Source organism: Aspergillus tanneri (assembly GCF_003426965.1).
Source record: "Aspergillus tanneri strain NIH1004 chromosome Unknown AapTan_4_pilon_pilon_pilon, whole genome shotgun sequence".
Classification (NCBI taxonomy): domain Eukaryota; kingdom Fungi; phylum Ascomycota; class Eurotiomycetes; order Eurotiales; family Aspergillaceae; genus Aspergillus; species Aspergillus tanneri.
In genome coordinates this window covers 1,448,067-1,467,483 of record NW_022984631.1, presented here as the reverse complement: position 1 = coordinate 1,467,483, position 19,417 = coordinate 1,448,067, and the positions used below count along the sequence as shown (strand labels likewise).

Below are 19,417 nucleotides of genomic sequence, written 5' to 3'. Positions count from 1 at the left end.
TCATTTGGAGCAGAGCAGACTGTCCTGATGGATGGTCACCATGCATGCTAGTATGCTATTGGTCCATTTTACATACATTCCCAGTTTAGCCAGCTTTAACCTAGACCTCTCGTTGAAACTTCTGCTCGTTAGACATAGGAATCCTGACCGTGATCCTGGACATCCAGGCTGCTAGGTATCAACCAGCTGAAATACCGCTATAAGCAGAAGGGTTTCCGCTTCCTATCAAGTTTCCTTGCTCCGATGTCGCTCTCTTCTCTGTGATTCTTCTTGTATATCCCCAGGGTGGACTCTTCCCGGCAGGTAGTCACAATACGGGGGAGAATTCGCCCTCATGCACGAGAAAAACGCAACATCTGATGTTCGCAATGTGTCGGATGTGGACACTTTGTACACTGCAGACGCTCACGAGATCAATAGGGAGTTGATCAGGAACGCTAACCCGCAAGGCGTTTCATCTCATCAGTCGGGCGTCGATGTCCAGAGGGCGGAGCAGGAGTTCTCGGAACTGAACAGACAGTTCTCCACCATCTCACACCATACCCAATGTATATCTAAACAAGCCTCGAGAAAATCAAAGGTCGTAGAGGGTGGGGATGAGGAGAAGTCGGCGGCTTTGGATGATGCCGATGAGCCATGGAATCTGGAGACTGCTCTTCGCGGCAGCCAGATTGCCGAGACGGAGGCTGGTATTAAAAGTAAACATATTGGTAAGCAATCTATGTTTTCCGTTGAAGCTTGGACTCATTGTTAACTTGTGATCAGGTGTCATATGGGACAACCTTACGGTGCGCGGTCTTGGGGGCGTCAAAACATACATTAAAACATTCCCCGACGCGATAGTGGACTTTTTCAATGTGCCAGGTCTATTAATGAATTTACTAGGATGTGGAAAGAAGGGCAAGGAGCTTGAGATCTTGAAAAGCTTTAGAGGTGTCCTGCGTCCCGGAGAGATGGTTCTTGTATTAGGACGTCCCGGATCGGGGTGTACGACATTCCTCAAGGCGATTACGAACCAACGCTTTGGTTACACTGGGGTAGATGGAGAAGTTATGTATGGCCCTTTCGATGCTGAGACCTTTGCGAAAAGATACAGAGGAGAGGCTGTCTATAATCAAGAGGACGATGTGCATCAACCAACTCTCACAGTCAAGCAGACCCTAGGATTTGCACTCGATACGAAGACACCAGGCAAGCGGCCACGGGGAGTGTCTAAGGCTGACTTCAAAGAGAAAGTGATCAGCATGCTGCTTAAGATGTTTAACATCGAGCACACCGCCAATACCGTGGTGGGAAATCAATTTATCCGTGGAATCTCTGGGGGAGAAAAGCGACGGGTTAGCATAGCTGAAATGATGGTTACATCGGCCACAGTGTTGGCTTGGGATAATAGTACCCGTGGACTGGATGCATCGACTGCTCTCGACTTTGCCAAATCACTCCGGATCATGACCAATATATACAAGACCACGACCTTTGTTTCCCTGTATCAAGCCTCAGAGAATATATACAAACAATTTGACAAAGTCCTTCTTATTGATAATGGCCGCCAGGTGTTTTTTGGTCCTGTTGCTGAAGCAAGGTCATATTTCGAGAGCCTTGGATTCAAGGAAAAGCCTCGTCAAACTACCCCTGACTACCTCACTGGCTGTACCGACTTTTTTGAACGAGAATTTAAAGAAGGTCGAAGCTCGGACGACGTTCCCTCCACTCCTGATGCCCTCGCGGAAGCGTTCAACAAGTCCTCGTATAGTGAGAGTCTCTCGCAAGAAATGAACGCATATCGGAAACAAATACAGCAAGAAAAGCATGTATATGACGAATTTGAAATTGCTAACCAAGAAGCGAAGCGCAAATTTACCCCCAAGTCCTCTGTGTATTCCGTCCCATTTTATTTGCAGATCTGGGCGCTAATGCAACGTCAGTTTCTGATCAAGTGGCAGGATAAGTTCGCATTGACAGTTTCCTGGATTACATCTACCGGGGTGGCTATTGTCCTGGGCACTGTTTGGCTTAAACAGCCCGAAACGAGCGCAGGGGCCTTTACTCGAGGTGGTCTTTTGTTTACTAGCATGCTCTTCAACGGATTTCAAGCATTCTCTGAACTTGCTGCCACTATGATGGGTCGCGCAATCGTGAACAAGCATCGCCAATTCACTTTCTACCGACCAAGCGCGCTATTTATTGCCCAGATCTTAGTCGATGCTACGTTTGCTATAGCCAGGATCCTTATTTTCTGCATCATAGTTTACTTCATGTGTGGCCTGGCTCTAGATGCAGGTGCTTTTTTCACGTTTGTCCTGATCATCTTCATTGGCTACATTGATATGACTGTTTTCTTCCGCACAATTGGCTGCATGTGTCCTGGTTTTGACCATGCGATCAATTTTGTGTCCGTACTTATTACATTGTTTGTTTTGACCTCGGGGTATTTGGTTCAGTGGTCAAACGCGCAAGTTTGGCTTCGGTGGATATATTTCGTGAATCCCTTCGGACTTGGCTTTGCAGGGTTGATGGTAAACGAATTCAGCCGGTTAAATATGACATGCACCCAGGAGTCGTTGATCCCTAGCGGCCCGGGATACAGCGACATTGCTCACCAAGCATGTTCGCTGGCCGGTGGGGAACCTGGTTCTGCTATTGTCCCGGGGGCCAGTTACATTGCGACCACATTCGATTATTTGAAAGGTGACCTTTGGCGGAATTTTGGCATCATGATCGCGCTTATTGTCGGGTTTCTCGGGATGAACTTATACCTTGGCGAAGCGGTTCGATTCGATGCCGGTGGCAGAACCGTCACCTTTTATCAGAAGGAGAATAAGCAAAGAAAACATCTGAACGAGACTTTAATGGCAAGGTTGGCTCGCCGGCAGACAAACGAACAAGAGGCCATGGGAACTGAGCTCAATATAACATCCAAGTCCGTCCTGACCTGGGAGAATGTTTGCTACGATGTACCTGTGCCATCTGGCACCCGCCGGCTCCTCAAGTCTGTATACGGATATGTCCAGCCTGGAAAGCTGACAGCCTTGATGGGAGCATCAGGGGCAGGCAAAACGACGCTGCTGGATGTTTTAGCGGCACGAAAGAATATCGGAGTCATCAGTGGTGACATTTTGGTAGACGGGGCACAACCTGCCACGTCCTTCCAGCGCGGAACATCTTATGCAGAACAGTTGGATGTTCACGAATCGATGCAAACTGTAAGAGAGGCGCTACGTTTCTCTGCCGATCTTCGTCAACCATATGAAACATCCCAGTCAGAAAAGTATGCTTACGTTGAAGAGATAATCGCACTCCTCGAACTGGAAAACTTGGCGGATGCCATCATAGGGACCCCTGATACTGGCCTTTCGGTTGAAGAAAGAAAGCGGGTTACTATTGGAGTTGAGTTGGCTGCCAAACCAGAACTTCTCCTGTTCTTGGACGAGCCTACTTCGGGCCTGGATAGCCAGTCTGCTTTTAACATTATACGATTCTTACAAAAACTTGCCTCTGCTGGACAGGCCATTCTCTGCACTATACATCAGCCAAACTCTGCACTCTTCGAAAAATTCGACCGTCTTCTTTTGCTGCAAAGAGGAGGCGAATGTGTATATTTTGGTGATATTGGTACAGACTCGTGCGTGCTGCTGGATTACTTCCACCGCAATGGGGCTGATTGTCCACCCAACACCAACCCGGCGGAGTGGATGCTCGATGCCATTGGAGCAGGGCAGACCCGCCAGATCGGTGATCGTGACTGGGGAGAGGTCTGGCGCATATCCCCTGAACTAGAGCAAGTCAAACAAGAGATCATTGAGATCAAAGCTAGCCGTGCACAGCAAGTCCGCCAGAGCGATGTCTCTCAAGCTATCAATAGGGAGTATGCGACGCCACTGTGGCACCAGATCAAAGTCGTCTGTAAGCGGACTCATATCGTCTTTTGGCGATCCAGTAAGTACGGCTTCACACGCTTTTTTACCCATTTGAACATAGCTGTGATCACCGGTCTTGCTTTCCTACAGCTGAATGATTCGCGGGCCTCTTTGCAATATCGGATTTTCGTTATTTTCAATGTGACCATCATCCCTATAATCATTATCCAACAGGTTGAGCCACGGTATGACATGTCTCGATTGGTATTCTATCGAGAGTCTGCGTCAAAAACATACAAGGAGTTCGCCTTCGCGGTGTCCATGGTTATAGCCGAAATTCCATACTGCATCCTCTGCGCAGTCATCTTCTTTCTGCCTCTATATTACATCCCAGGATTCCAAGCCGCGTCCAGTCGTGCTGGGTACCAATTCTTCATGATCCTGATCACGGAGTTCTTTGCCGTCACACTGGGCCAGATGATCGCAGCGTTGACACCGAACAGCTTTATCGCCGCTCAGATTAACCCCCCTATCACCATTCTTTTCTCACTTTTCTGTGGTGTTATGGTTCCAAAGCCGCAGATTCCAAAGTTCTGGAGAGTTTGGCTTCACCAACTCGATCCGTTCACGCGCATCGTAAGCGGAATGGTCACAACTGAACTCTACGGTCGACCGGTAGTGTGTCGCCCTAACGAATACAACCACTTCCAGGCACCTCCAGGTCAGACCTGCGGCGAGTATATGCAACCATTCTTCGATCGGGGTGGGCTTGGCTATTTAGCAGAGAATGCGACCCAGGCCTGCAAGTATTGCGCATTCAAGGTTGGTGACCAGTTTTACCAAACCTTCACGATGAACTTTGACCACCGATGGCGCGACCTGGGCATTTATATTGCCTACATCGGGTCGAATCTCATAATCATATTCCTAGCAGTAAGTCAGGTTCGTACTACTGTGCTGTCGCTCAAGCTCATTGATTTGCAACAGGCTCGTTATTTGGGGTTCAATCGGAGATAAGATATACGTTCATGGTCAAGGAGGTAGCTAGCAGCCGTATCAGACGTAGCAGACCATGTAGATACGTTAGGAGTAGGGACTAAACTGTGATAGTCGAAATTATACGACCTGCCCACACATGACCAACCCCCACGCCTCCGCATTCTTAGACTCATCCTTCTCGATCTGCACCCTCGCCAGCAAAACTTCCACCTATCATCCTTTTACTTACTGTCTGTTACTCCTCAATACGTCGGCTCCCGGCATCTTCTCGGCTTTCGTCCGATATCCTCTACTCATGACCAATCGTATAGCTTCAGAAACCCCCATGATAGCAGACTGGCCAAACGGTTGAGAACGCAAGTATGTCTCTCAACCGCAGACAAACGGTCTTCCTCCGATATAAACACGAATTACCAAGATGAACAGTCTTTTGGTGGATTCCTGCTCCCCCCGGCCCCCACTTTGGGCAATGCCCTTCTATCATGGATCGTATCGTCTTGTCAGAACTATAGGTGTAATTCTATGAGAGCTTGAATATTCTCAGTATTCCGAATCGTTGTTTTGTTATGTTGACCCCTCCCCCTTCAGGATCCACCACGTCATGACTATTACACATGATGTCCCAATAGGTATGGACTAGTTTTATTCTGACACTTCCCCACAAATTGCCAACCGAGCCCCGGATTACCAGCTGGGTCCATATGTGGAGACAGACACTCAATAGGCGTTGATTCTGCACAAATATACTCCGTAAGTGAGCTTGACGAGAGCATCGCAGGATGGCAAGTGCTGGAGTTGATAGCGTGCAACTCTTCTATAGGATTCTACTTTTTCCGTCCCCATATATCCGCTCACTTGTAAGCTTTATTCTTGTCTATTCCATCTCTCTAGATCATTAACCGCGTCTCTCTCTGAACAGAGCGAGGGATAGCAGCCAGAAATGGTCGAAAGTCCTCTCTCGAGTCCACCCTCAGGCTCCAAAGATACTACAGCAGAAATGCCTACGGTTGCACATGGCGAGACCAATCATGTTGAGGAAGCGTGGAAGGCTCCCAAGCCGAACGAAGGCGACACGGCCATGGCGCTTTTCCATGACTCGGAGATCCATGAGCCTGTTGACCCGGCTGAAGCGAGAAAGCTACTCTGGAAAATCGACTTTATGATTCTGCCATATCTCGCTGTTTGCTATGCATTTTTTTATATTGACAAAGTAAGTTCAACTTGTATATCCATTGATTCGGCTCGAGGGTTGAAACACTATTTGACACCGAAGTTGATCAATAGACAACGCTGAGTTATGCTGCCATCTTTGGAATTAGCGAGGATCTCAACCTCCACGGTACACAATATAGCTGGCTTAGCAGTATATTCTACTTTGGCTTTCTAGCATGGGCTTTTCCTACAAATTTCCTTATGCAACGCTTGCCTATCGGTACTTGATATACCTAGAGTTGATACTTAGGGGCATGCACTAATCTTATCCTACTAGGGAAATATTTGGGAGCGAATATATTCATGTGGTATGTCTGATAACCTCTGAACGAATTACATTTCCGCTAAGATATCACCGAAGGGGCGTCTTTCTGATGATCCAAGCGGTGTGCCATAACTTTGCTACCCTTGCTGTGCTCCGAGCGTTGGGAGGTGCTGCAGAGGCCTGTGCAGACCCAGCATTCATGCTCATCACAAGTATGTGGTATACACGACGCGAACAACCGGTGCGTATTGGCCTGTGGTACACTGCCAACGGACTTGGAATCGCACTTGGTGGGTTGCTAGGTTATGGCATTGGCCACATCAGAGGTGCACTCCCATCCTGGAAGTATGAGTTTATTGTAATGTAAGGGCTTGTGGTTTATTGATTCCGGGAATAACATGCTGAAATTGCTGCAGCGGAGCACTTTGCTCCACCTGGGGAATAGTGATGTTCATTTTTCTCCCTGATTCGCCTGTCTCTGCTCCTGGCCTCAGTCAGAAGGAACGGCGAATTGCGGTCGAGAGAATTCGAGAAAACCAGACCGGTATAGAGAACAAGCATCTTAAGCCTTATCAAGTGCTGGAAGCATTTTTGGATTACAAAATGTATTTTTTCTTTACTTTGGGTCTGGTTTGTAAGTACCTCCTTGGCTTTCTTACTCTGATGCTCACCATGTCTAATGAGGGTTTATTCTGTGAACAGCTAATATTCCCAATGGCGGAATCTCGAACTTTGGAACAATTATTATCAAAGGATTTGGATACTCTACCCTCGTAACCACTTTAATGCAGGTATGTCTGAGAGAGAACCAGTTATAAATAGCGAGTTTGAAGTACTAACCCTGTCAGATCCCATACGGGGCACTGATCGCTTTATCTATCCTTGTCTGTGTATATCTCAATGATCGCTTTGAAAATAGACGCTGCCTATTTATCCTTGTCTTTCTCATTCCTAACATAACCGGAGCTTTCGGCTTGCGGTTTGTGCCACAGAACCAACGAGTTGGCCGCTTGATCTGCTACTATCTGACAGGGCCATACAATGCGGCTTTTGTCCTGATTCTGAGCATGCAGATTGCAAACACAGCAGGCAAGAACCTCTATCTTCTGTCTCCCCCTCCCCCAGGAGGATCCAAAACATGACACTAACCGAATGGCTGGTTTCTTCAGGCCATACCAAGAAAGTCGTCACCAACGCTGTTCTTTTCCTAGGCTATTGTACTGGAAACATCACCGGCCCGTTTTTCTATAAAGAAGAACAAAAGTACGTAATACACCCATCAAGAAAATAAGAAGTGAAAGGCTCTTCCTCACACGATGTTTCTACAAGACCTACTTACGGGCTCGGAATTTGGTCCATGATCGTCTCCCATTTGATTGAAGCCCTCCTTATCTGCATGCTCGGGGTTCTTCTTCGCTGGGAGAACAAGAAACGAGACCGGATTCAGTCCCAAATGGAGGGTGGCTTGGAGGGGAGGGATTTGAATTCTACTGCTTTCTTGGATCTGACAGATAGGGAAAATATAAAGTATAAACCCTTCCTTTCCTTTTTTTGTCTCTTTTTTAAAGGAAAGAGCTGAATACTAATGACCGCCGCGATCTAGCTTCCGATATATCTATTAAGTTAAATTTTTCTAACTGTTGGTCTGATTCCTACCGAACCCATTCACCCAAATTCATAGTATAGACTCGATATTTAAGATACATCGTGTAGATAGTTTGAGCGTGAATGAGATTAGATATTCTAGTCTCTTTTCGACAGTATTTGCTTCTGTATGTCCAGCCCAACTTATCATGAATTCCTGAGGCCGGGTTTATTATTCTCACTGGGGTGTTAGAATATCTCATGGCTCTTGTTAAAAAGAATCAAGTGCAAAATAAATCGCAAGAACAGATTCATATGTTGTTCAACAGATGGAGTACAAGTATAATAATCGCATCATCTGGTGATTGTTCAAGACTTCAGTTTCCGTTAATACCCAGCATCTAAACCTCAAAACCGGAGAATAGATAATAGATAGCTATTATATTGAAAAAGAATTGCTCAGTCAATATCTCCCTTAATGAAGATACACCCGTTCTATTACAAAATGTTACAATATGCCCCCAGTCTGATCCAAAAATACCGGCAAAACTCGCTAACTTGTCCATACAATATACCATATTCCCAACTCCCATATCATGCATGAATGTGCCATCAACCTACGTCTTTTTCTTTTTCCTGATCAAGTTCGCCTGGAGTACATTGACTCCCGACGGTGACGGCGCTGACTGTCTCGACGATTCGACATAGACACTAGGGCCCGTGGCCCCGTGTTTCTCGTCAAGAGCAGGTACATTTTCGTCTCCTCCATCGTGTTTCTTTCGCTTTCGAACTAGTGCACTGTCCATGAAAGTGGTGGTCACGACGGGAGTGAGAGGAGCATTGCCGTTGGTGTTTCTTCCGACTACTTCTTGGCCGACCCAGAGTTGGTCGGCAATGGAAGCGACTTTCTCGCTCCAGGCTTTGGTACTGGAGATTGATATCTCTTTGTTGTGGAAGTCCTGTTCGAGAAGAAAGTTGATCGTCGTCTTGTAGTCTTCTTCGCTGAGGACTGCGTGTCCACGGCCCGCTGATGGCCAGTGGAACTCTTCGGCGTCAGTGGTTTGCTGCGCTGGGGAAGCGGGTTTAGCGGGTACGCTGGATGGCTGGGAGTCTGTAGGTTGTTCCTGGCTATGTTTTGTGGTCGATGACGGTCCGGTTGTAGATTGTTTGGTGGTCGAGCTTGGGTGCTCAGATGTGGTAGGGACAGCAATATCGGACAGACCTTTAACCGTCTGACTATGGATCGGTCGGGAGCTAGTTATTTGGACCGAATTTTCTAGTCCTGGGGGATTGATAACGAGCCAAAGGAATCCAACCAGCCTTCCAGCCGAACACTCCTGTCGGAAGGACATCATCTCCCAGAATTGGTCTAGAGATCGGACACTCCGCCACTGTCCACAGCTCCTATCCCCCGTCGTACCCGTCTCTGATTGTTCGGGAAGTTCATCGTCCAGGTCCACAAGGAACCGTGTCTTCGGATCGTCGGGAAAGCGAGGAATCAAGCACCGCGGAGGAGCATCCGGATTGTCGCATAATTGGCGGAGGGGATAACTATTCAGCCATCGAGGTCGATCCGGGTCATCCGTCTTTAACGTGGAAGGGAAGAAGCTTCGCGTTTCAAACCTGTCGCATCCCGGGACTATGAGAAACGCGGTCGCCGAACTCCTGGAAGATTCCATCTTCCGATCCAGGAGTCCTTTATCAAGAGAGCCCGACTCCGGTTCATATTCGCGTAGAATTGGGTCCACGGCGCGACACCACCATTTGATCAAGCCCCTGTCGTCCAAAACGTGCTTCTCTGCGTTTTCGATGCTGCCCGGGAACAGGTACTGGTTTTGAGCGCGCGCAAACAACGACACCACGAGCCGGACCCCCGGGCGCTGCCGCGTCCGGACAAGGAAGGAGAGGAAGGTATTGGAGATCCGGAGGAGAAGCGAGGCCTTGGACGCGTTCTTCAATAGATGTAGATGGCCTGTCGAGTCGGCTTTCGAGACAAAGATCGTCGTCAGATGCGCTGTGCTGTAGACCAACACCTCAATTCCGAATATGATGATTTCCGATCCATCTTTCTCGTCCGGGGCGATAGACGCCGTCAGAAAATGGCTTTCACAGAAGGTAATCTCAGGTTCTTCGTCTGGTGGTGGCGCAAAGAGCGCTACACAGCGAGTTGGAACGGACGAGACATGACGAATGATGAGCTTCACGCCGGTGGGTAGTACTTTGGCCAAGAGGTCCCCCAGATCAACGTCGACCTTAGACATTACGGCCTGTCGAGGGAGCTGTAGAGGAGCGACAGTTTCATAAGGAGGAGGAAAGTGAAGATCACCAGATGCGGGTTTATCTTTGGTCTTGACTCTAACTTTTCCTCTCTTCTAGATTTTCTTTTCGTTTTTTCTTTAGGTCCGGGGGATCACGTGCCAGCATCTGACTCTATTCAGTGCAGAATATCTGCTTGATGAACATTATCATCCACCCCGATTGCTCTTCTGCGGATAATCAATACTGGCGGTTTCTACGTGGCTTATGATAAGTCCTGGTGGTAGTCGCTGGACCGGCGTAAAAATGTATGCATAGTACTTATAAAAATGACATCATCGGCATCCCGAAGCGGAGTGTGGTCGAAAGGATCCGAATATCCCCGGGAATTACATCCTGTAGTACAGACTCAGAAGTAGCCTGCTGCAGCATCCAGATCATCTGCATTCAGCAACGCAACCCCTTCCTGCAGAAGGCTTCTCCAGACGGCATTGCGTGTCGAGATTGGATAGTGAGGAGTGCCCCAATACCTAGCACCAATTCCTCGGTCCTTCGCTGTCTTAATTTGGGAACGAAGGGTTTTCAGTTGCTTTTTACTCAGAACAGAATCCTCGTCGCTAGAATTGATCGCCCCAACCGCACGCTTAAAACCTGCTGACGCTATGGGGGAAATCAAAGAGGTGACCCCTGCATATATGGGAGTATGCAGAAAATCTAGGGGGGCGTCAAAGAAATAGTCCCTGTCTGCAACAGGTGCAACCAGAATCAGTGGCGTGTTTCCTGATCCGATCACAGTGATGGGCCCTTTCGTGATGGTTTTGTTGCCCTTCAGAGTCGTAAGGTACCCCTTCTCACGAAGCGGCTGCAGAGCAGCTATCACTGCCCCGAGCGTCTTCGGTCCAGACGTTTTTAGATCAATGAAAAAGTACAAGGTTTGGGACGTATCTGTATCGAAGACACCACTGTTGTTTCAAGCCATTACTCCTTGTACTGGTGCGTAAAACAAAACCCAGTATGATACTCACTTGTTTGTGGGCGACGTAACAAAAGGCGTCCGAGGGTTTTGGCGTTCGAGGACATCCACCATTGGTTTAATATAGAGGGACTCCAGTGTCCGCTTTTCAGTCAAGGAAGACTCGTCATGTCCGACCTAGTTGGCGTCAGGCCGGCGCACCGCCAAACACCAACAATGTAAAAACTCACATAAAGGGTGTCATTGTACAGCCACACATCAGCTTCTGTGGAAATACATCCCCTCGAGAGGCCTGTAGAGTAGGAGCTTGTCAGCTCTTCATCGAAGAGATTGCCAAGAGTAGCATTGGTATACCGGTGTAGAAAGGTACGTCTCTCCAATAATCACTGGTATAGAATTAGTGCTTCGTCTCGTTGTAAGGAGACTGATTTCAAGAACGCACTTGTGGGAATGCACTGGGATCTGGGAGTAGAGTCCTTAGCCATGTCTTATCGTTCATCCGTACACTTCATACTCTCCAGAGCTTCATGGTTCGGCCAGACCCATCAGACTAACGTAAAGAGAGAGACCTACAGGCATTATTCCTCTTGTTAGATCTGTCGGATATCCATATTCTTCACTACCATGAGTATTCTTCAGGATGTTTTGCAAGCCTGACTGAAGGGCCGCGGCCAGTCTCGGAGACACTAGGAATCCGGCAAGGAGGAGCGACGGCGACAGGAACATATTGCGAGAAACGGGAAAAAGGAATTAACAAAACTTCAGGGAAAAGATAAAGGCAGAATCCTAGGAAATAAGAATACTATAATAATAACTAATTACTCCAGGAACTGCGGAGGATGCCGAGGAATGCCGAGAAACAAGAGAGCTTTCTTTCTCTGCCAAACAAAGCCGCTGGACGACTCACGTGGCAGGCCAGGCCGGTTTCTAACTACCTGAGAAGGACAGCGACAACACGAGGCGAATACCATGAAACACAGGGATCAGATATAGCTTACATATCTTTTATGTCTATGTTTGGCCCCTTGTAGTTGATTTGGAGTGCTACGCTGCGTTCGAGGACATCATCACTTTAGACGCTACTGGGATACTTTATATAGTAGTTTAGATCGTCGATCGAGACAGTCCAAACAAAACCCGACCCCGCCAAATGGATATATTCCACGGTTAATCGGCGCAAAACCACTGTCTCCATTGCAAAACGCCTATCAGGTATCATGTAGACGGGATAAATCATTACAAATCAAATGATGTGCCTTACACCGCGCGAATGCACCTCGCATTCGACAGGCCGAGTTGGACTAAGATAGCTAGCAAACGAGAGGCATCAAACTTCTCGAACAGATGCTGATCTGGAATTCATCTGGGAGTCCTGCGTATTTGAGCGTCGTAAGCTTAGGCTCCCAATACGTTGGACCAAATTGCTTCCAACAGCATCCACCGCACCCTTGGGGGCTAGTAATGTCGGGCCTTGTGCGGCAGCCTCCTGGACTTTGAACAACCTGATCCCAGTTCCATTCCACACGCCGACGGTGCCTGGGGTTGCACCCGACGCAGAGCCGACAACCATTTCGCTCGAGAAAATAAATCCCCACAGCAGAGACTCGTACCAGCCCAACGAAAGGGCCGACCATTCAAACGTATGTACACGCACTGGAGAAGGCTCTGACATGATGTTCCGGATGGTCGGATCTTCCGCAAATGAGTGAAGGTTCTCGAGTAGAGTGCGAGCTTCCGGACTTGAGATAGCATGAAAGGCAGACTCAGGGATATGGGGCGCAATGGCCGAAATGATGGTCAGGCTAGTATGCAGAGGGAGCTCCGGTAGCCAGGACTCGAGCTGAAGGTTGTGCTGTCAGTACCGTAGAGTATGCGTATAGTAGGGTTGCGTCAAAACTCACCCACGCTGCTGTCGGAGTAAAACCATTATTGGGAGACGCCTGGAGCGCTACCGACAAGCTACTCTGACTGGTCATGCTGTTCTGCCGGGAAAAAGACGGCTGCCCAGCGGGCATTTTTCCTCTCGCCTTTTCAGACATGCCTCGCAGTTGTAGAGGAACACTCTCATCAATAACTGATGATGACATGGAAGGTCTCCGGGAGCCTTGGACAGACGGCGATGTGTTCGCTGGTGTTTTCTGCCCTTCCTGTTCGTCATCAGAATCATCTCCGCCTATTGCGAAGGGACTATTTTCTTCAGGGATGCGGCCCAGCGGTGACCGTGCTCCGGAGGAGGCATAGGGGTCCTCGTCAGCTGCGGAAAGGGCTGGGCTGGAAGTCAAGTCATTAGATCCATTTTCAGCTTTTCTTCTCTCATTCTGGCGCTCTATTTCCTGTTGTCCGCTCTCAAGTGTAAACTCCCGAACCGCCTCGAAGCGCCTTCTATGCTTCAGGATCGCATACAACAAAAAAGGATTATCTACGAAGAGTCAGCGAATGTTCTCTCGTAATTAGAATAGAAATCGACGTCATACTCGTGAACTGATGCTCCAGAATAGAGTTGATGGACTCAAGCACAGAGGCCAGAAGGGCATGGTTCGACTCGTTGGCTAATAAGAAGCTAGGCGCAGACATCGACGAGAAGAGCTGCAGTAATTTGGAGCACGCCGGCGGTGATAGACGCTCCACATAGGGTGCTATATTATTTATGATTGCTAGAAGTGCTGAATAGACAGCAGTCAGTTTGCCTTTGCTTGCTGTGATCAACGTATGAACGGACTACACAGGTCAGCGGGTTCACGACTACAAGTAGGGAAAAGACGCACCATGATAAGATAATCCGCATAAGATCCTTTAAAGCCAGGAATACGGATGCTTAGAGGGAGAGTGTCTTGGGCCTCGAACTTCATATTCAGACTCTTTCCAAAATTAGGCTCAACGCTCATTGTCTGCAATATAAATATGCACATTCGAACCACGCCTTGCTTAGAAGGGTCGGACTTATACTCGATAGCGTAGAATATGCAGAGGATGACAAAATCATGTGAGCGTTTCGAGTCAATGATAAACGACCTGAATCGTTTGTTGCATTGCAGGGCTTCCCAGAAGAGAATCAACATCTCAGGTGCCCATTTAACTGTCTTTTGGCTGCCAGGAAGGTAGGACGTGGTCGCTTGCATCTATCAATGCAGAGTGAGCATGTGGAATCACATTACGGAAAATTTGACCTACGGGCTGATTCAAAATCCTTGTCATGCCATCCACAAGGAACTGGAAGTCCTGCGGCCTGTGTAACCTTCCAAAATAGTGCCGGTAATAGTTCTTCGGTGGAGTTCCTCGCCCATCTTCAGGGATTGGATATAACAGAAGTACAAGAAGGAGTTGCAGACAGTATATAACCAGGATCTGCTTGGGGTCCTTCCACACAACATGGTCATAGGGGACTCTCCACGAAGCAGGGTTGTATTTGACGGCCTGTTGTGTGAGTATATAATCCAGACACCATGGTTAAAATCCTCTAGCACATACCGTGTTTAGCAGTGAGCAAAGTAGCGTTAATACGGCCTGCTTGTCGGTACAGGTTGTAATATACGTAACAGCCTTCACACCCTGTACCGGCAATAAACCTAGGACACTGTCAGTAAAAACATCGCCAATAAAGAGGATCAACACTTACTGGAAGGCATATACATAGCCTTTCCTGTCAATGTGAGCAATAGCCTAAGTACCTCACAGCGGTTGTTCTCCAGTTCTTTGCTGGACCCCATGGAGGTATTGCAGCCAACCCCACTCTGCCAGATCGAATAAGAGACTTTGCTGGTTGCCGTAGACAGCTTAGGGATGGTGAAGTCCGTAAAAAAGAGCATATCCAATAAAGTGTCAATCAGCTCCTCGGCCAGGGGTTTCCTTTCCTCGTACTCGTTGGCTCGAGGCGATGTCTCATCGCGTGCTTCCTCCGCCTGGGCTTCATCAAATAAGACTTCAGTTGCCACTTGTGCCTCCCTCGTCTTTCGCCTGCGACGCCCCCAAAAGAATTTGTCCTCCCATTCCACTAAATAATCAGCTTCGTAAACGAAAGGCAGGATCCGGGTGAGGATGCGGATGCAATTGAGCGCGTCACGGTCGGGGGCAAGTTCAGGGTCTGGAAATGAAGGATGGTTTTTCAGGATAGTCAGGCGAGAAGTTATTGATAGCAAGAGCGTTTCGAAATTCGATAATGCATGATCGCGAGTCCGCCGTATATCTGCGGGGGTGAACAGACTGAAGACATCCTCTGTCGACTCTGGGAGCTCCCAGAACTACCGCACGAGTGTCAGCGGGTAGGACTATCTTTTACAGGACATTATAAGGGGGAAGAAACAAACCCTAGCCCAATAAGGATCTTCTGCAGCGATATCCCTCTCCTCCGACAGACGGAAGATTCCCTGCTTGAAGACCAACTTTGACTCTGAGGCACCCATAATAGCCACCGACGCTATTCACGGGACTATGTGCCTCATGCAATAGAGTAGTCTTGCAAATTGAGAATAAGTTCAGACTATAGGGTGGACGTAGATTGCATCTGGGAGTGTCTCAGTAGCCAGAAGGGGTATGTTGGCGTTCTCGTTCTTTGGTTATCGTTGGCACAATTGCGGGAACAGTTTAAGCCGCGGAGATTCGCTCTAGACAATGTGCTTGGCCTGGTTGGATGTTTTCATTTTTCCCTTTCCCTGACCATTCAAGTTCTTTTGATGCAACTATTCTACTCCATTAGTTTCATCTTTTTGACTATTATTTATGGCAATTTTCAACCCATCTCTCTTGAAAATTACGAAGCAATGGGGGAATAATATAATTGGCTCTAAATCTGAAACAAACGCTGTCTTTAAAAGAGCCCAGTAACTCAGTAATCTAGGTAATAGTCGCCCCCCTCCCAAAATATAGAGAATAATTTGAAGTCCAACACCAATAAAGTCAATTTAAACTACCATTGCTGGCCGACAGTCGCCTACTCCGCTCATACAACCACTTGTTACTCAATCCCAAACTCACACGCTTGCCACCTACAGGGGAAGGAGTGGCCGGTCCAATGCTAGACTCTGCGAACGGCGAACTCCTCCCCAGTGGTGATAACGACCCAAAGCTGGGCCGCCGTCCACTGTCTTTGCCCCCGTTCGAAACAGCTTTGTGGAACAATGGGCTGCTGGAAGGGGAGAACGGTGTGCCGGAGGACAGTCGACGTCCGGAAGCGCTGGCACTTGTTGACAGAGGTGATGCAGATGTAGCCTTGCCAGCTGAGCTTGCTGTCCGCGACGCAGAAAGCCGATACTTTGGTGGGGTGACGTATGTCGTGCCCGGTGTTAGCGGGGGCGTGGCAGACGGGTCAAGCCCCAGGAGGGAGCGCTGCGTGGGAGTAAGAGGAATATCGGAGAGGTCGTCCTTTGGTCGAAAGAGAGGATAGAGGGCAACAAGTATGTTCAGAAGGAAGATCAGTTGCAAAATGAGGAGCGAAAGGTCGGGATATGTAGAGTAATTGCTAATGCTCTGTAGTCGAAGACAACTACACGTAACCAAGTTAGAAACATATATCACTGGATAGATTAACAGTTCGGACTTGGATTTGCTCACTATGTTTTGAAAGTGTTCCCGAAACCCCACGTCGCAATTAAAGCCGCGACATTCCATACAAGCCGTTTGACGTTGTGATCCCCGAATGTTCCAGCATTCTGACGCCGGACGATCTCATTCAGATGAGGATGGCGCCACTTTCCAGGTGTGCGAGTGTCGTCGGGGGTAGGAGCAGGCGCAGAGGCTGCTCTAGGGGTAGAGGGGAGGGATACAGAAGCCATAGAAGCATTCACAACAACGCAAACAAAACAAGCGAAAAAACAAGACTAAGAAAAATAAGTATCGGCTATCCCACTGCTGTAGACATAATAAGGAGTGGAACAACGTACCTTGACGAGAAAGAGACAATCGTTGAACCTACCTGTAAAAAGAATTGCAGCAGTGTTTAGCTGGAGACTGTCACGCGGACATTTGGGAGTAATAGACTGGTCTCGTTCTACAACAAAGATCCAGGAAACTCCATTGTCATAACGAGATGAACAGCGAGCTCTTCCGAAGTGGTGGTGGACAAGCAATTGTTTTGACGATCCAAGCAGCTCCTTCACTAGCAACGGAACAGGCGCATTGAAAGTTTCCATTCCACTAACTCGGCCTAGTTAGTTACCCCCCACCGTTCCGCAGCAACTCAGCCCTCTCACGTCACCGCGTTGTGTTACTCAACTACTTCCGCCTGGTTCTGTAAGGGCTGGGATCCTTTCGCAACCAATTCACTCATTTATTTACTGTCTTATGTGATTGCATATTGTCGCGAGATACTAACCTCTAAATATGGCTTTGGAAACATCGCTAGTGGCGAAGCTGGATGCCTTGATATCTGATGTTCTAGCTGACTGGAACATATATACGACCGCGATTGCAGGTGCCATCGTGGCCTTCGTGGTCCTCTCCTTCCTCTCCTCGAAGGAGCCTGATATCCACCCTTTCCTACTTGCCCGTCAGTCGTCCGCTTTTCCTGTACGCCAACCTGGCGAGTCCTCAAGTTATAGGAGCCTCGAGACTCCACATGGCTTTCCCCTCAGATCCGGACTGAACGTGAAGGACCCTGGGGCTCCGAAATGGACCAGCGGAAGGAGAGGAGATCTTCGTGATGTCTGGAAAATTGCTGTACGCGGTGCAGTCGATGAGAATGGCCAGAGCTCCGGGAAGCAGGGCAAGATCTACACGGTGCTTGGAAGGAAGGCAATAGAGCACTCATTGGATCAAGTAACCCAGGATATTAACATTATCGGTCACCATTTGCAATCCTGTGAAACGAAAACCGTTGCAATCTGTCTTACAGACTCGGTTGAGCTTTTGGCTGCGATATTTGGTTAGACGCTACCTACCATTGATTAGCTACTTCGTACTAACCAAGTCTTGAATCAGCTGGTGCTTTCTACGACTTCAAAATAATCATCATTCCGCACAACCTCGACCCGGAATCTTTATCCGCACTTTTGCAAAAGTCTCAGGCCGAAGCCCTGATCGCTGAGGCCGGTGCTCTTGATTTGTCTTATGTGGCCAAGGAAAACAAGCAACTTCGCCGAGTTATTTGGGTTGCAAAGCTGGGAAGCAGACATATGGACTGGAACGATGTTTCCGAGGATGTTAAAAGCAGCTTGGAAGTCAAGGTCTGGCACGAGTTGATTGAAGAAAAGAAAAATTTGGCTGGGCTGGATGTTCCTAGCTGGGACCCCAGTTCCCCTACCCCGTCCCTGACTACCATTTGGACATCCGAGTCAGGACCAGGCGATTTCGTTGAGTATAAGCCAGAGGTACGCTTTCATCGCCTGTTATTATCTTCACTGCTGATAGCCACTGCAGAATTTAATCTCCGGTATCGCTGGCTTGACTTTCTCTTTGCCTCGAAACCAACGGTTCGGTCCCACCGATCTGGTGCTCTCTATTGACTCACTCTCCCGGTCATATCCCTTGTGCCAAATCATGGCTGCTCTGTATTCAAACGCCTCCATTGCTGTCAATTCCGTCGCTGGCGAAAGTGTCGACTTCGCCCTCGCCACTGTGGGGGTGTCTCCTACTGTTATCGTTGCATCTTCGCGCACCATGGCCCACTATCATGACCAGTTTATGGAACCAAATTCCGGCATCATTACTTCGCTGGCTCGCTGGTGGCATGTGAGGGATCTTGATGCTGGCACCATGCCATCGCATGGTTTGGTGAGTCAACTAGCTACAGTCGGCCCAACCGCTGAACTGTCGCTGGATAAACTTCGCCTGTTGTGCATCTCCCATCGGTTTGACGCAGACCGTGAAGTTCGCCTAACTTTCGACCAACTGACGGATTTGAGGGTTTTAACCGGCGCTCGCACTGTGTACGCATTAACTGGACCAGGGATTGCAGGCGCCGTCTCTCAGACAAACCTCTTCGATTATAGACGTTTCAATGGGTCCAGCCCCTTCGGAGCCCCATTAAGCAGCGTCGAGATTCTTTTAACTGGTGTGGATGAGGACAAGGAGCCTGAGGGACAAGTATGTGATAGCTGTTTTCTGTACGTTGCGCACTTCTCTATTTATGCTGATGGTTTACAACAGATTACCGTGGCCGGCCCTGCCGTTATCTCCGGCAAGACAACGTTGCCCGCCCAAGGTCGCATTCGTGATGACAATACGCTGGAATTAGCCTAAGATTGCTCAAAAATGATTAATTGAGTGTTTTTACCGTCAGTTCGGATTTTACGACTGCTATTTCTTTTGGTGTATGTCCCTTTGATGAAGTGAAATTAA

The 19,417-nt window shown here is 48.4% G+C and overlaps 7 protein-coding genes across 7 annotated transcripts; 3 read left to right on the top strand and 4 right to left on the bottom strand.

Moving 5' to 3' along the window:
- Positions 1–334: 334 nt before the first annotated feature.
- On the top strand, positions 335–4,874 carry ATNIH1004_005694 (putative ABC transporter; the record flags this gene model as incomplete). The annotated part of the gene is made up of 2 exons (XM_033570340.1): positions 335–710; positions 766–4,874. 2 exons carry the CDS (start codon positions 335–337, stop codon positions 4,872–4,874), a joined length of 4,485 nt encoding a protein of 1,494 aa, XP_033426372.1.
- A 922-nt stretch (positions 4,875–5,796) lies between these two features.
- ATNIH1004_005693 (putative MFS allantoate transporter) lies at positions 5,797–7,475 on the top strand (the record flags this gene model as incomplete). The annotated part of the gene is made up of 7 exons (XM_033570339.1): positions 5,797–6,066; positions 6,141–6,288; positions 6,346–6,376; positions 6,430–6,696; positions 6,750–6,967; positions 7,036–7,124; positions 7,182–7,475. 7 exons carry the CDS (start codon positions 5,797–5,799, stop codon positions 7,473–7,475), a joined length of 1,317 nt encoding a protein of 438 aa, XP_033426371.1.
- Positions 7,476–8,534: 1,059 nt separating this feature from the next.
- Positions 8,535–10,178, bottom strand: ATNIH1004_005692 (H3 histone acetyltransferase RTT109; the record flags this gene model as incomplete). Its single annotated transcript, XM_033570338.1, has 1 exon — positions 8,535–10,178. One exon carries the CDS (start codon positions 10,176–10,178, stop codon positions 8,535–8,537), a length of 1,644 nt encoding a protein of 547 aa, XP_033426370.1.
- Positions 10,179–10,582: 404 nt separating this feature from the next.
- On the bottom strand, positions 10,583–11,872 carry ATNIH1004_005691 (uncharacterized protein; the record flags this gene model as incomplete). Its single annotated transcript, XM_033570337.1, has 6 exons — positions 10,583–11,135; positions 11,199–11,323; positions 11,377–11,438; positions 11,501–11,532; positions 11,589–11,608; positions 11,720–11,872. The coding sequence occupies 6 exons, from the start codon at positions 11,870–11,872 to the stop codon at positions 10,583–10,585; spliced, it is 945 nt and encodes a 314-aa protein (XP_033426369.1).
- Positions 11,873–12,473: 601 nt separating this feature from the next.
- Positions 12,474–15,546, bottom strand: ATNIH1004_005690 (Hid1 family protein; the record flags this gene model as incomplete). Its single annotated transcript, XM_033570336.1, has 8 exons — positions 12,474–12,986; positions 13,048–13,565; positions 13,621–13,864; positions 13,912–14,265; positions 14,318–14,560; positions 14,615–14,712; positions 14,763–15,384; positions 15,451–15,546. The coding sequence occupies 8 exons, from the start codon at positions 15,544–15,546 to the stop codon at positions 12,474–12,476; spliced, it is 2,688 nt and encodes an 895-aa protein (XP_033426368.1).
- Positions 15,547–16,039: 493 nt separating this feature from the next.
- Positions 16,040–16,914, bottom strand: ATNIH1004_005689 (uncharacterized protein; the record flags this gene model as incomplete). Its single annotated transcript, XM_033570335.1, has 2 exons — positions 16,040–16,625; positions 16,694–16,914. 2 exons carry the CDS (start codon positions 16,912–16,914, stop codon positions 16,040–16,042), a joined length of 807 nt encoding a protein of 268 aa, XP_033426367.1.
- Positions 16,915–17,461: 547 nt separating this feature from the next.
- On the top strand, positions 17,462–19,318 carry ATNIH1004_005688 (uncharacterized protein; the record flags this gene model as incomplete). Its single annotated transcript, XM_033570334.1, has 4 exons — positions 17,462–18,002; positions 18,059–18,447; positions 18,497–19,162; positions 19,226–19,318. 4 exons carry the CDS (start codon positions 17,462–17,464, stop codon positions 19,316–19,318), a joined length of 1,689 nt encoding a protein of 562 aa, XP_033426366.1.
- Positions 19,319–19,417: the final 99 nt, after the last annotated feature.